This window comes from Fusarium musae, chromosome 2 (assembly GCF_019915245.1).
Source record: "Fusarium musae strain F31 chromosome 2, whole genome shotgun sequence".
Classification (NCBI taxonomy): domain Eukaryota; kingdom Fungi; phylum Ascomycota; class Sordariomycetes; order Hypocreales; family Nectriaceae; genus Fusarium; species Fusarium musae.
This window is the reverse complement of record NC_058388.1, coordinates 1,338,406-1,353,161: the sequence shown is the minus strand read 5'-3', so window position 1 is coordinate 1,353,161 and position 14,756 is coordinate 1,338,406. Positions and strand designations below refer to the sequence as shown.

At 50.3% G+C, this 14,756-nt stretch overlaps 5 protein-coding genes across 5 annotated transcripts; 2 read left to right on the top strand and 3 right to left on the bottom strand.

Moving 5' to 3' along the window:
• Positions 1-331: 331 nt before the first annotated feature.
• J7337_002373 (uncharacterized protein) lies at positions 332-1,181 on the top strand (the record flags this gene model as incomplete). Its single annotated transcript, XM_044820103.1, has 2 exons — positions 332-654; positions 887-1,181. 2 exons carry the CDS (start codon positions 332-334, stop codon positions 1,179-1,181), a joined length of 618 nt encoding a protein of 205 aa, XP_044684403.1.
• A 741-nt stretch (positions 1,182-1,922) lies between these two features.
• Positions 1,923-3,233, bottom strand: J7337_002372 (uncharacterized protein; the record flags this gene model as incomplete). The annotated part of the gene is made up of 2 exons (XM_044820102.1): positions 1,923-2,610; positions 2,659-3,233. 2 exons carry the CDS (start codon positions 3,231-3,233, stop codon positions 1,923-1,925), a joined length of 1,263 nt encoding a protein of 420 aa, XP_044684402.1.
• A 4,845-nt stretch (positions 3,234-8,078) lies between these two features.
• On the bottom strand, positions 8,079-9,812 carry J7337_002371 (uncharacterized protein; the record flags this gene model as incomplete). Its single annotated transcript, XM_044820101.1, has 4 exons — positions 8,079-8,360; positions 8,413-9,429; positions 9,482-9,556; positions 9,609-9,812. 4 exons carry the CDS (start codon positions 9,810-9,812, stop codon positions 8,079-8,081), a joined length of 1,578 nt encoding a protein of 525 aa, XP_044684401.1.
• Positions 9,813-11,670: 1,858 nt separating this feature from the next.
• MRT4 (mRNA turnover and ribosome assembly protein) lies at positions 11,671-12,516 on the top strand (the record flags this gene model as incomplete). Its single annotated transcript, XM_044820100.1, has 3 exons — positions 11,671-11,861; positions 11,910-12,389; positions 12,453-12,516. 3 exons carry the CDS (start codon positions 11,671-11,673, stop codon positions 12,514-12,516), a joined length of 735 nt encoding a protein of 244 aa, XP_044684400.1.
• Positions 12,517-13,200: 684 nt separating this feature from the next.
• On the bottom strand, positions 13,201-14,701 carry J7337_002369 (uncharacterized protein; the record flags this gene model as incomplete). Its single annotated transcript, XM_044820099.1, has 4 exons — positions 13,201-13,868; positions 14,102-14,207; positions 14,260-14,387; positions 14,440-14,701. 4 exons carry the CDS (start codon positions 14,699-14,701, stop codon positions 13,201-13,203), a joined length of 1,164 nt encoding a protein of 387 aa, XP_044684399.1.
• Between the last annotated feature and the right edge of the window lie 55 nt (positions 14,702-14,756).

Below are 14,756 nucleotides of genomic sequence, written 5' to 3'. Positions count from 1 at the left end.
GTCATGAGGACTTTTGCAAGTTTCATGAGCTGATGAGCCTTGGTTATGATGGGCTAGGCATGAATGGATACACATCGTACATACAAACACGACATACAATTGGCTTTGACAAGCTTGTTTTCATAGACGTATATAGATATTATGGATATTTAAGACCAGATTGACTCTGGATTTCCTTTGTAGTCCTTGAGGGTCTGGAGTTATAGTGATCATGATTGACCACGTGCGATAAGAGGTATGTACAGCACTTTACCCCACGCGCCGCCTTATCAGTCGCGTCTCTCAACCACCAAGGCCAAACATCTCCAACATCAGTGCCATATTTATCGTCATGGCGCCCGATCCGCAGCCCGAACAACCCGCGCAAGCCGAAACAGCCCAAGAAACAACTCAGTCTCAACCACAGGAAGCAGGGCAACATCCGGAATCAGAGCAAGACCCTCCCGCATCACCGCCCCTCCCTCAGCGACACACAGCCGTCACGCCTGGTCCCCGCGCCGCGCGTCTTCAAGAACTCTACGCGCGATCGCTAAAGAAGACGCTGGGCAAGATTGGATGGGACAATGTCGCCGGCTGCTACCCTACGGTTGCGAGGAGGGCGGAGGGTGTGTTGAGGCAGGTTCAGGGACAAATGGTTGATAAGCTTGGTGAGAAGTGCGAGGTATGACAGAATCAAGCGGTAAATAAGGACAATGCTGATACGGGGCGGACAGAAAGAGTTTGATAATATTATGGTATCGAGACAGGTCGTTCCTAAGCTCAATGACCTAGAGAGCCTCATTAGCGATGCCTCCCGCCGACGCGCAGAGTCAACAACAGAAGAGCCAATACCGCATGTTCCCTTCTCGCTATTATCTATAATCGCCATCCACTAACATATGTATAGTCCTCATCTTCTACCCCCATCAGCAATCCTCGCCGCACATCTCACGCCCGCCCTCACGGCGCACCAATCGCAACTCAATGCTCGTCTACAAACGACACAATCGCAGAACGCTCTTTTGTACGACGAAGTTCGTCGTCAAAGAGAAGAAATTCGTGCACTTCTTGATACCCTCGAAGCTGTCGTCGCCGATGTCCGGGGCGCAAATGACGCGCTGCGCCCGGTTGTGGACGATGTTGCTGCTGAGACGAGACAGGGCATAGCAGCTGTTGACGCAGCCAATGGTGGTAGGCAATAAGGAGCATCATCATGACTATGAACGGTGAGAAAGATGCATCTAGATAGCATGAAGCTGAACGTATGCTGTGGTCATACAATGGATCTGGGAGTAACGGGCGTTATTATACCAATGTTTTGTTTTGTCTTGTATAACAGCATTTACGAAGCCACGGTCACAGTTAATCAAGCATTTAGATGCAACGCCATCTTCAAAATGTTTCTTTCGATGTTTTCTATGTACAGGCATCGCAATCCATGCATGCAAATGTGTATGAATTGCTGATATGGAAAAGCAGCCATGGCCACTCATACTGAAAACCAAATGGCCGAGGGCGCGACTCACCACAACCCAATGCCGTGTAGCGTCCTCAAATGCAGAAAGCGCGAGGATCTAAGCAAACAATAAATGAAATGCAAACTCCGTTCCATGATCGTAAGCCCCTGTCATCATCGGCTGATGCATCCGCAGCCTTCCATGCGCCAGATATGCAGAGAAAATATGTACTGTGAAGAAAGAGATGAGAAGAATATCTAGCTCCGTATGTGACAAAATATGACAGGTGACCTAGTTGTATACGTCGTAGAATGAACCCATGACAGGTTAAATGTGCGCCATCTTGAAGGAAGTATGACTGGTCGCGGTGGTGTCTGTCGTAAGAGAATAGTTGTCGACTCCAGTGAGTATGTGTATGTAGTAATGATGAGGTAGATGATAGATGATATAGTGGTGGCAGGAGGGTGTATCCGTTTGGCCAAGAACTCAGATAAGTCTGTTTTCGGTATGAACCGTTTGCCAAGCCCCAAAGTAGTCGATCTCACCGTAGGCAGGCGGGAGGACCCTGACCATTCGGCCTGTCGTCCAATCAACATAGAACTTCTTGCCCTTGCTGATGATGTATGGTGTTTTGCGGGGACTTCTAAAGAGTAGGTTGCTGTAACAGAGCTTGGCATACAGCAAGTCATGAGCACTCGACCACTGATGTTCTGGTATCCATTTTCCATCGACAGGGTCAATGCCCATGTTGTTGTATGACGTTGTGCTGAGACGACGGGCAAGGTCTATTCGCGGATGGGGTTCAACCATTTCTTCTTCATCTCCTTCAACCTCAATTTCAGGTTCTAGCCTGGTTTGAGATTCTGGAGCTAATCGCAAAGGTGGCGCTGATGGACGAGCCTCATTTGTTGTCACAGAGACTTCTTCAGATCCTCCTTCAATGCCTAGTTCTGACAAATCAATAGCTGTAGCCGTCGGCGTTTGGCCATGGAACCAACGAATTCGTTGTATTCGGGGAATAGACATATCACGCGGGAAATCTCGGTCTTCCAGAGGCAGAGCAATATCGATAGCTGCGAACAGACCTTCGAGCCATTTGTTAAATGTACTCAGCTCGATACAGCATAGTAGAAATTGGTCTGTCTCGGCTCGAATACGGATGGTATATCGCCTCCTGTATCTTGTTAATAACAAATCCTAGGCCTTGACTTTGATAGCTTACTTCGTATAGTCAGCGGCAATACCGACATCCGCATACAAAAGGCTATATGTCTTCTCAAGCTTGCCCCTCTTCACCCATGGAGGGTTATCTGGGTCGACCGATGGCCCGTCACTGCGTGTTCTACCCCAACTCCATGCCTTCTTGGTACCATATATGCTAAGCGCTGTTCCATTCAAACAGACATGAACGGGATACCATTGGCGGTCTTCGGCCCTCTTTATCAAGTTTTCGATTTCGTGTTTCTTGTCAAATACACCTTCCAGTAATATTGAGTTCTTATAGTCGGGTAGGCTTTCTTTTCCTGTATCTGGATGAAGCTGAGTTTCGCCGCCCCCACCAGTCGTGAGCTCCTTCCCCTTCTCCAAACGATCCCCATCATGGGAGACATTCGACGTTGTCGGCGGCGGATCTCGCTCTGGCTGGTACGGAGGCGGCTGGGAGGGTCGGCGCGGACTTGTCATGACACGCTGGTAGTAGAGGTCCTCCTCCATCGATACACGCCGCCTGAGGGGCGGCGACGTAGGAGCGGTCGTGGATGATACATCGTCCTCGGCCGTGGCCCTGCGTAGGTCCATTGGAGGGAGATGGGACTTATATGAAGTCGGAGAGGGCCCCACGACCGGCCGATACGGAACGGAAAAGGCTCACAGGGTGACTCTGTCGTCTGGGGGCGTGAACCTCAACGAGCATTGGCCATAGGAGTCTCCATAGAGGACGGTAAACTGAGGAGGTTGATCATTCCGACCCGCTCTGAGGTTGTGGGGAGAGGTTTGGAAGAAGACACTGGAGCGAGCCAACAGAAGTCGTAGGTGAAAGGATCAGAACAGTCAGCATGGATCCACGAAGAGAAGCATCTGTCGTGGAAGAAGGTCGCACGCAGGGGTTCGTAAGTTTGAGGAGAGAATCGTGGATCGAAGGGGGGTGTGAGCCGAGCTGGAAGACGGGGTTCAACGGGATGTCGGTAGGGCCCAAACCAGGCGTGCCTCCGTCCAGCTTCGATGGGGTATGGAAGAGGAATGGAAATGCGGCGGCTCTTTTGCTCGGGGTGACTAGGATCGATGGTAAGATCAGGGAAACGGTGACCAAACCGGAGCAGCCAGACCAGAGCAAAGCGACGTCAGCCGTTTCAAAAGGGCCCACGTTGAACCGAGCTTTGAGGAGGATTCAGATGAGAGAGTGGAGTGGCAGCCAGAAGTCGTAGAAACGTGAGGGTGTGGGAATGGTATTGGGGAGCGTGGACCAAAACGCTGGCACAGGCACAGGCTCAGGCTCAGAGTGGCGAGATGAGGCTGCTGGCGCGCTGTTGCAGTGGACGCTACCGTACTTTTTCGAGAAAAGCGATTTCGCCTAAATCGAGCAAGTCAGGACAATCACAATTGGATCTGATGCGACAGAGTCTTGATTGGCCTTTTGTCTCGGCCGGGTTGTGGGATGCGCGGATGTGATGCGATCCGCACTTTTGAAAGGCGCATCAAAGTGCAGCAGAGTTTACTGTACTAAATGCGCCGGATTTCCGCGCTGACTGCCGATCTCGCCTCTGCTAGTGGATATCTTTTTCAGATTTGGTGTAGGGCTCTGTATCTTTGTTCCAGAGGTGCTATGGTTGACCTCGAGTATGTCGCGATGATGAAGAGTGCAAGATGTCGTTGGTGGTGCCAAGTCCAGGGTTCTCCTCTTCCTTCCAAGGCCTGGTTGTCGACTCGATTTGACTCCGCAGGAGCTGGGCAGTGAGATTGTACTGTAGGTCAGGTAGATGTCGGGGAAAGAGCACCCTGATCGTTAAAAAAGCCCCGGTCCCGGGAAAGCACGACACATAGCATGGCATGGCATGGCTTGCTTGACCTGTTCTGTGCCTGCGCCTGCCTGGCGCTGTCTCTCGGTGGTGGACTGTCAGTGGCAGCCGCATGTTGCAGGTTCAAAAGGACCACCTTCCCGCCAAAAGGTCCCGCGAACTAGGGTCTCACAAGCCCACACTCACAGACAGAACCGCACGAGGAAGTTGCAGCACACGGCCCCACCTTGCCTCGCTAGTCCCGGTCGGGGAGGTCACAAAAGGGTGACGGATAACCGGCACAGGACTTGCCTAGGAGAGTTTCTCTCCACTGCCAATGGAAGCTCTGCTTCGAGTATGCATTTTAACCTTGAATTATATGTTTTTGGCGATATGATACTCACCCAACCCTCTTTGGGCGTTCACCCCATAGTCCTCACAGTTCTGCTACAAGGGCAATTGCCATACTAGTTAACATCCAAAAAGCCATGCCAGTAAATCGATGGAGGCACCCGATAGAGTTCAAGCCTCGATACGGACTAATCTGTTCAACGTACATAAGCCACAATCGATTTCTCGGCCGGGTCTCGACTTCAATATCCGGAGCCTCAGGTCGTGATCATCGCTTAAAGCCCTTATTAAACACGAGACCTGTCCTGCAAGTCATTCATTCTGTTACTTGATAGGGCGTCAACTCGCACAAAAGTCCTTTCCACAGTGAAGATATTTTCGGCCGGCCCTCATTTCATCAATCCGAGACGCCGCATTGCAGGCGCAACAGCATGAGCCAACCAACATAGAAAAACGGCACCTTGTTCCGTTACAAAAGTGCCCTTCACCGTTTCGATGAATAACGATTCAATCTGAAAGCTGATTCGCCCGTCAAAAGCGAGCCAGACTCCTGGGAACTTTCCGGAGTACGTACCGAGTACTGTATCCTTTTTCTCCAGGACAGCTTACCTCATCGCTTTGGAAGCGTTGCGCTCGTCAAAGGAACTTTTGATACTAGCACTGGCACCTTTGATAGTGGCCCCTCTTCTATGTCTGGGGTCAGGCCCTTCTACTCGGCGTCTCTTTTTCGAATCATAAATAATAGCCCCACACTAATATTCTATGTGAGTATTTCCAGTTATTCTATTAATCATCGTCAGCCATCGTGACATTTTGATTCCCTGTAACAGGTAAATCATTTTTCATGTTTCATGCGAGCTGCCTGGACGAATCACGGATGAATTGATCGACTCATCCATCCTCGGACTCGATGAATGCGAAGAAGGAACATCAATACCTACCTAGGTCGCCAACTCACTCGCACAAGACAAGGAATGAATCTAATTAATACCTACCTACACGGACCACACCGAAAACCCCTCTCTTCTTCTACGAAGGACCCAATAGAGTGAATAGACATTGTCAATAGTAAATCTTATAGCGGCCCGCGCGGGTTGCACAACATTTCCGGACCATCTCCGTCAGAAACTTCCCGTCTTGCTGTCCATTGGGTTCCCAATCTGGGTGCACGACACTATTAAGCACAAGAACCTGGAGCAGGGCCGATTGATAACTAGTACAATCACGACCTATGTACGGAGTATGCTGCATGCATTGCCTAGGCATGTATGTAGGAGCCTGGTTTTTTTGCGGGGGAGAGAACACGCAAGCACTTTTTCTTGGTGTGACGTGACGTTTGATCATCAAGATAATCAATCAATTCATCATGCAGTGAGATTGTTTGATTTGCTTGGGCTTGTATTGCTGCTAATTCCGTCCGTGACACCGGCAGTCGAATTGCTTCTTGACGATCACGCAAATCGCACGGTAATTATTCCTCCGAGAGACCTGTAAGCAAGGAAGTCGGAAGTCTGGAGAGTTCAGGCTCTATGTCGATCCTTTCCTTGTCTCATCTTGCAAGGAACATGATCCTAAAAAGTACCGTCGACGGAGTTTTAAGTCGAGGCTCTCGCATTCCATCCACGAGTTGATTAATTACCTTTGACTTACGGAGTAACAGAGAGGTATACATAGTTATAATATACGTACTACCTACGTGATTCATGTATCGTAAACCAAGCCTGCAAGCTTGCAGAACAAGCATCCCATGGATGATCCTCTCCCGTCTTGGCTGCAACCTTTACTCCTAAAACAATCCCAACGAACTTGTGATGAGCTCAAGCCGCTGTCTCAGATATTTCCATAGCAAACTACGGAGTAAACTGAACTGAACTGAACTGAACTGATCGTTCAGGATAATAATAACGATACTCCCCGGATCTCTCGGCAAGGACCTTGCTTGCATCGTCCCATCGCCAGTAATTCTCCCTCACATAATATTGGCTGCTCTTTTCTTCTCCTTGCGGTCTGCTTTTAGAAGGTCGCAAAAATACCCGGGGAACCTTTTGTTTCCCCATGTCATTCATTGTGCGGCGTGTCCGGAATAAGCTACCCTACCTTACCTCATGTATGTACAATAATAGGACACGCCCTGGCTATTCGGGATAGTCTCCGACGAACAGAATGGATAGAATCAAATCGCGGTGTCTACTACACGAACACGTGCAACTTTGACCGTCGATAGATTCAAAATCAAGTTCTCTTTGCCTTTCTGCATAGTAACTATTACGCGTGGGTATCCTCTCTCGTTCAAAAGCCCCCCAGTAACTGGCTTGGCCTTTTGTCAATGCTTTTCCCTGTTACAAAAGAACCTTGACCAACGTCCATCATTAACAACAATTTCTCATGCGACGAACCGTTCGACCTCTTTGATCCACGAGGCTGGCTCTGCAAGCTTAACTTCGGATATCATCGCATGTAGAAGACAAGCAACAGCACCATTGCTTCTACGGGACCTTCTAGACCGATACTGGATATCATGGCCGTCATGCCCCTCCTGTCCTGGATCTTCAGCATGCTACGTTACCTGCCTCACATGACATGGCATGAAAACGTTGACTTGATATGAAAATTTTGCATTCACTTGCTGATCTGATCTGGTCTGGTCTGGTAGCTCGACTCAAGCAATGGAAACCAAAGAGGTACTGATCATTACTACTTGCACAGTAAAAGGTACAGAACACGGTCCCTCCAGGCCCATTCATTCATCACAGGCCTGGACTCTCGTCCACCATCATCAACTGTCACTGATTCGTGAGTATGTATACCCGTCGACGTCCTTCTGCCCATCCGAGTACTGCCACCTCTATCGCCCGTCCGTTCGCTTTTGTAAGAATGTACACGGTCATTAGAAAGTAATGATGCCAAACCAAAGCTCCCAGCCTATGACCTTTCCCCTGTTTTCGCTGAAATCCGTAACCCAATCGCCAGCTGAGAGGATCAGATGCAGATGCAGCGCGCAAACCACCGGAATGAAAACGAACAATTATGACTCCAAATTCCCAACTCCATCCTTCCTCCGAAAGGGAATACCAAACTCCGCTCCCTTACCGCTCCCCCTGACCATCTGCTGAGCTTGTTTTCTGTTGTCGTCCCCTCGTGTTGATGTTTGAATGGTTATGTATATCACGTAGATTAGTTGTGATTGCTTCGATTTGGGGTCCCAGTCGTTCCGGGACCTAGATAGCAAACCAAGACTGACTGACTACTGGTGTCAATGTCTGATCGTTGCCACTTTATATATACCAGTCGCTATTGCTTAAGCGTTATGGGACTGGGCACCACCACGGCCGCGGGGAGCGCCACCACGGCCACGGTTTTGACCAGAAAAGTTGCCTCGGGGGCCCTGGCCACCAGATCGTCCGCCCTCAGCGCCACCACGGCCACGTCCAGAAACGGGGCCTCGGCCACCAGCGTTATTGGCACCGGGCTTGTTGCGACGGGACTCGACCATGATAGTCTCGCCGTTAATGGTGTGAGGGTTAGCAGCAACCGCAGCCTTGGAGGCTTCGGGGGTCTTGAACTCAACGAATGCGCAGTTCTATACCATGTTAGCTTTGACGACAGTGTCACAGTAGAGAATCTGATCTTACCTTCTGGCGTATGATATCAAGGCTCTTCAGCTCGCCAAAAGCAGTCAAGGCGTTCCTGAGGTCTGCGTCCTGGACCTTATCCGTGACGAACTTGACGTATACGGTGGTGCTTTCCTTATCAGCAGGAGGTCCGGAAACAGACTGAGGTCGGTTCTGTCGCTTAGAGTCACTGCCTGCAGTCTGCCATCCAGCCGCATCCTTACCAGCGGACTCAGTGGCGGGCGCGGTAGAGCTGGCAGCAGGAGCAGCAGCGGGTTGAGAAGTAGCGGCAGAAGCAGCAGCAGCAGCAGCAGCAGGAGCGGGAGCACGGCTCTGGCTCACAGGAGGAGTAGTAGTCTTGGGGAGAGGAACAACAGGCTTAGGAAGGGCAGCGGCAGCTCGGCTGGCCCATGTCATGGGCTTAGGAGGAGCTGCAGGCTTCTCGGGAGCTGCAGGAGGAGGAGCGACAGGCTTGGAAACGGGTGTAGGGCTAGGATCCTTAGGCTTCTCGGGCTCCTTCACGTCTTCCTCGGCAAGCTCCTTAGCAGCCTCATCAGCGGTCTCGGCGGGCTCCTCGGGCTTCGTCTCAGGATCCTTAGTCACAGACTCCTCGGAGGTGTCGCCGTTGAGGGTCACACTATCCTTAGAAGTGGAAACCTCTTCAAGCTTCTGATCAACAACTTCGGGGTCGAGGGTAGGGGCCTCATCCTTGGTTTCCTCGACAGACTGGGGAGCCTCGGGCTCGACAGCGGCAACAGGTTCCTCCGTAGCGGGAGCGGCAGGCTCCTCAGAAGCAGCAGCAGACTCGTCATCGCTCTCATCATCGATATATCGCAGGATATCATTGAGAACAAAGTAGCCGGAGGGTTGCTGGGCAAGGACAAAGGTTTGGACAAACTTCTTGGGTGCTTTGTTGTTGTTGCAAGTCTCGCCAATCACTTGGATGACGATGTTCTCAAAGGAAGCCTGGGAGTCAACATTGGATATCCTGACCTTGCAGTCGTGGAAGTCTAGGTTCTTGATGCGTTCTTGAATGTCCTGTTATACTGTTAGTAACCAATCCAGATGTTCCTTTTCTATCTCAACTTACCGGTCGGCCAACAGAGACCTTGGCAACCTCAGCTTCGCGACCACAGACGAATTGCGAGCGCTTGCCGTAGAAAAGCTATCAAGGTCGTTAGTATGAAGAAAGCGCACCGGCAACGGAGTTAACATACGTGAAGCTTCTCAGGAAACTTGCTTAGGGTGGTGTAGAATTGTTCCACGAAATACCAGCCAACCTCATCCTTGGAATGGCTGTTGGTGGCAGAAGCGGCAGCGGTGGCAGAGCCATCGGCAGCAGAGGTAGTAGGAGCTGTTGGTTGTTGGTCGGCAGGTTCCTTGTACTGATCCTGTTGGGTGAAGTTACCGTTGGAGGCCATGGTGGCTGTGTGTTGTGATGTGAAGTTTGATATGATGAGTGTGATTCGGAGCGAAAATTAGGCTGGGTGCGCAACCGGCGAGCTCTCAGTGTCGCGGAAACGGGTCGAACGAGGGTATGAAAACGTCGAAGACACAGAGCCTGATGTGACGGGTTCAGGCTCAAGACGAAAATCGTGTTCGGTCGAGATTGAAGTGATGGGGCAGGAGTTGGGTTGAATCGAGTCGAAGCAAGCAAGCAGAATAGGGCAAGCCTGATGACAAAATGGAGTCGTGGGTTCGTGGTTGGAAGGCAAAGCCGTGAGGGGTGGCAAGGTCAAACTTCGGGATCGGACAAGAGATCGAGAGTTACGGGACTTGGAAGGTGGGAAATGGAAAAGATAGTGGAGGGAGGTAGAGCTTCAATTAGCTAGAAACCGAGATGGAGAAGGAGGAGTCGAATTGTTTACGGGGCTCTGCAATTGGGATGAAAGAGATGTTTGGACAATGTGTGATGTGTTTGTGTGGCTCCAGTAAGAAAACGACTTCAGAGCTCCTGGCTGCTCCAACTAGAAGGTGGTCTGTGCGTCATCTGTCTTGTTCTCTTTCCCTCTTTTTTCACGATTCTGTCCTCGGAACGGGAAGTGTGTAATAGTTTTCCCGAAAGACGCCAAGTCTCGACGAGACTCGACCGCAAGCATCAGCTGAGCTGCAAAACAATGAATTCTTATGTTAACTCAATAGGTACGAAAGGTATCATATACGCTTGCAGTACCGAGTCAGATCAAACTCACCTAAACTTTCCGGGATATCTCAACTATATCGCTAAGTTTCCAGGGATCTTTATGTCACCATTATGTAGCGTTCTAGCATACAACCCTGTCATTGCAGTATTGCAGACTCGAAGATAATTGGTGTGGTGGACTATCTGACGTTATAGGGCTCCCCATGGCAATTCACATCGCTTTGCTTTTTGGCGATCGCTTCATCCCGAATATTCACTATATACATAGTATGCATATTAAACACCGACTGTCAATTGAATATAGACAGATTGAAGATTATAACGACCTTACTCCCGTACCTCATTTTATTAGCCCAGCTGCACGTATGACATCTGTATTCATTTGAACAACTGACCCCAAGTAAGAGTATACTGTAAGCTTACATTGTAGTGCTTGAAAGAAGATGGCTCTAACAGCATTGACCGGAAACAATGTTCGTTGTCTGCTTTTATTACATCTCATCACGTTGGTACAGTCTCTTCAACATAGCCCACCCTCAGGGAGCAAGAAAGCATCAGACCTGGATAGAGAGTGATAAAATTAACGTCACAAAAGGTATTCTAAACTCATGTTAAACTTATAGTAAGTCACCTAAGTCTTTTTTTTCGTTCAGGATCAAACTCCCAAGTTTTCTTTCCTCCCTCGCCCATACACAGTCAGTGTCTTGGTTTAGGTAAGGTAATCAATCTTGGTCCTTGAGAGTTTCTGTTTTCGAGTTAGGTAGTTAAAAACAAGAAAGTGGCAAACAAAGAAGCTGAATCGATTACTTAGGCCTGATCTGCCTCCTTACTTCAATGCTATTGTATTGATCCTGCCAGACATTACCGGGTTAGTACACCCTAGGTGAGCGATTGGACCCCTGCCTCGGTGAGTAAAATTGCGGGGTCAACTGATAAGATAGCTCACCCATTCGAAATTTTTATCGCAGAAAGCAAAAAAATCCGGTGGACAGCCGCCTTCTGTAGCAGGCATTGAGATCTCAAGTCCCATTCAAACCACAACCACCAACTAAAGCTTTCGATTCTCAATCCCCCCTCGACCTCACCCCATTTAGAATCACCTTTGAGCCCTTTTATCAACAAATAATACCGCCAAAATGCCCAAGTCGAAGCGCGCAAAGGTCGTCCACCTCACACAGGTCTCCAAGAAGACGCGCGAGAACAAGGACAAGCTTTTCCAGAATATCCGCGATTCTGTCCCCGAGTACCAGAACTGCTTTGTCTTCAGCGTCGATAACATGCGAAACAACCACCTCAAGGACGTTCGACGTGAGCTGTCCGATTGCCGGTAATGCCTCTGTGTGTAAGCCTCCTGATCGCAACTAATTCTCTATAGTCTCTTCTTCGGAAAGACAAAGCTCATGGCAAAGGCTCTTGGCCAGACACCCGAGGAGGCAATCGCCTCTGGAATTGAGGACCTCAGCCGTTATTTGACTGGTACTGTCGGCCTGATCTTGACCAACCGCCCTGTCGAAGAAATCCTCTCCTACTTTGAGAACCTTGCTCCTGTCGACTTTGCCCGCGCTGGCGCTGTGGCCACCCGCGATTTCTCTATTCCTACCGGCGTTGTCTATGCTACCGCTGGTGAGGTTCCCGCTGAGCACGATGTTCCTCTCGAGCACACCATCGAGCCGGAGCTGCGACGTCTTGGTGTCCCTACCCGTATGGTCAAGGGTCGTGTCGTTCTCGGTGATGAGGATGGTCAGGGCGAGGAGTATGTTGTTTGCAAGGAGGGCGATGTTTTGGATTCACGACAGACAAGATTGCTTAAGCTTTTCGACGTGTGCTTGAGCGAATTCAAGGTCAAGGTGTTAGCGTACGTTAAAGCTCTTCCAAAAGTATCAACTCAGCACAAGAACAAAAAACTAACATGGTCTAGATACTGGAACGCTGCTACCTCTGAGGTGACAGAGGTTAACCCCAATGCTATGGATGAGAATTAGATGAGCCTAGGATAAGGCATAGAATATGGTGCTAGACGTTGGGTTTAACATCTTCTGTTTGAATGACTGATACCAGCATGAAATTTTTATGGGATCTCGGCGTTGAGGGCCATGGGATATGGAAGGGCATCATGTTTTACCAATAGGCCCGCCCGAATGACAATACGTACTTCACAACATTCACAAAATTCGCTTCTTTTCTGAACTGTTATTGAACATGAAAACTCCTAAGTGATACATCAGAGTCGGCCTTCTTAGCCAGCCTAGGCAACATCTCGAGGGTCAGTACGGAGTAGGTCACCGAGTCTTACCCTTATGTAGCATAAAGTAGCCAGTTCACCATCGACCTATCCTCCAAATTTTACCCCCGACTCCCAAAAAGCAAATAGAATACATAGAAAGGTTACCTGACACGTTGCGTAAACTTGAGTCCATATGGATGTACCAGAGGATGATACCTCAAATCGAGTTGAGTATCATGTCGGCTGGTTAAATAATGACAGCAGAAAAGTGAAATCCGACGAGCGTTATCGGACAGAGGCGTATAGTATAATCGGGAATACCCAATATCGGAGGTTTGGCGATAATGGTGTGCTTACCCTTCCTTTCGTGGAAAAGGGGTCTGGATTAATGACTGAAAGAAGATCGGCAACCCACCACACAAGGTCATGGAGAATTACTCCGCTAATAACGACGAAGCTTTCGAGGATCCTCATAGCCGCCGTCATAGCCACGCTTTCGGCCACCATCGTCATCACGGGGTCTGTCGTAGTCTCGGTCCCGTTGTTCGCGATACCCACCTTCTCGTCGACCTCCGATGGGTTCCATGTTGCTGCCGGTGCGTCGGTTCTCGCGTTCTCCGCCGTATCGGCCACCGTCACGATGGCCGCCGCCGTGTCTGTCGTCAAATGAGCGACCGCCGCTACGAGAATCATACCCACCGGGGCCTCGGTCACCACCCCTTCGGTCGCCACGGTCCCGGTCACCATTGCCGCCGCCGTTTCTGCGGTCGAATCCAGGGCCAGATGGGGCATCACTAGGGGCGCCATAGCCGCCTCGATCACCTCCCCGGTCGCCGCTTCGGAATCCTCCTCCACGGCCGCCGAATCCTCCTCTAAAACCTCCACGGCCGCGTCCTCCGTCGAAACCCTTGAAACCACCACGGAAACCGCCACCGCCGCTAAAGCCACCGGGACCCATGGGACGAGCAGCCATAGCCCGAGTATAGCCTCGGCCTCCGAGGCCACCACCAAGTCGGCGAGGTTTCCAGCCCTTGACAGTTCTGCCGCGTTCGACGTCTACCTTGATACGTCGGTCCTTGATGCGCATACCATCACAGGCATCTAAAGCCGCTGCTCATGGTTGCGCCGAATGGCGCAGGTGTCAGTCAATCTTACCCTAAATGGTACCTTGTGCTGACGGATATGACAAAAGAAAAGGAAGAAGTAGAGACGGGCAAGCTTGAGGGCCCTTTGGTGTCTCGCATATACTCCATGAGAAGGGCAAGCTTGAGGGCCACAACTCGAAAGATACATCCAGGGAAGAATACAAATGGCTAGTCAGAAGGGGAAGGGTTCATATTTACCTCGCATATCTTTCTCTCGTTCGAATACGACGAAAGCATAGCCGCGATGGGGCTTCTTTTTCTTGTTTGGCTTCTCATGAGCGTGAGTATCGACAACGATACGAATCTGCGGTGGTGTCAGTCACTGGCTGTGAGATGTTTTGATGACCATTGCATACACGCTCGATGGGACCGTAGCGACCAAATTCCTTCTCAAGATCCCTCTCATCAGCGTCGTAACTGAGACGCGCGACCATCAAAGTCTTGAAGGCATCGCCGCGAACGTTGGGGTCTTCATTTGGCTTATCTGTCAACCAAGTTAGCGTTTGTTTTGTAGTGGAATCCCCAGGTATCCTGACGATGATCGGGCGCTTCTCTGAGGAGCGTCTCCAGTTTCTCCTTCTTCTCTCGCTTCTTGCGATCGCGGGCCTGCAACCAACTCTCAGTGGGGTTGTAAACATCGGTCTCCTTATACTTCTGAAGCTCCGGGAGAAACTGTGCGACACCGGTGATGGGTACTGTCCTGCGATGCTGAGGCGCATGATCGGGCGGATCGATGAATCGCAGAGGTGGTCGCGCCGCGAAGAGCGCGAGCAGGTTGGGGGGGAGCTTGTCGGTCATCGCACTACCTAATTGAACGGGATGAAAGGAGCGATAAATGAAGTTATTAACCGAG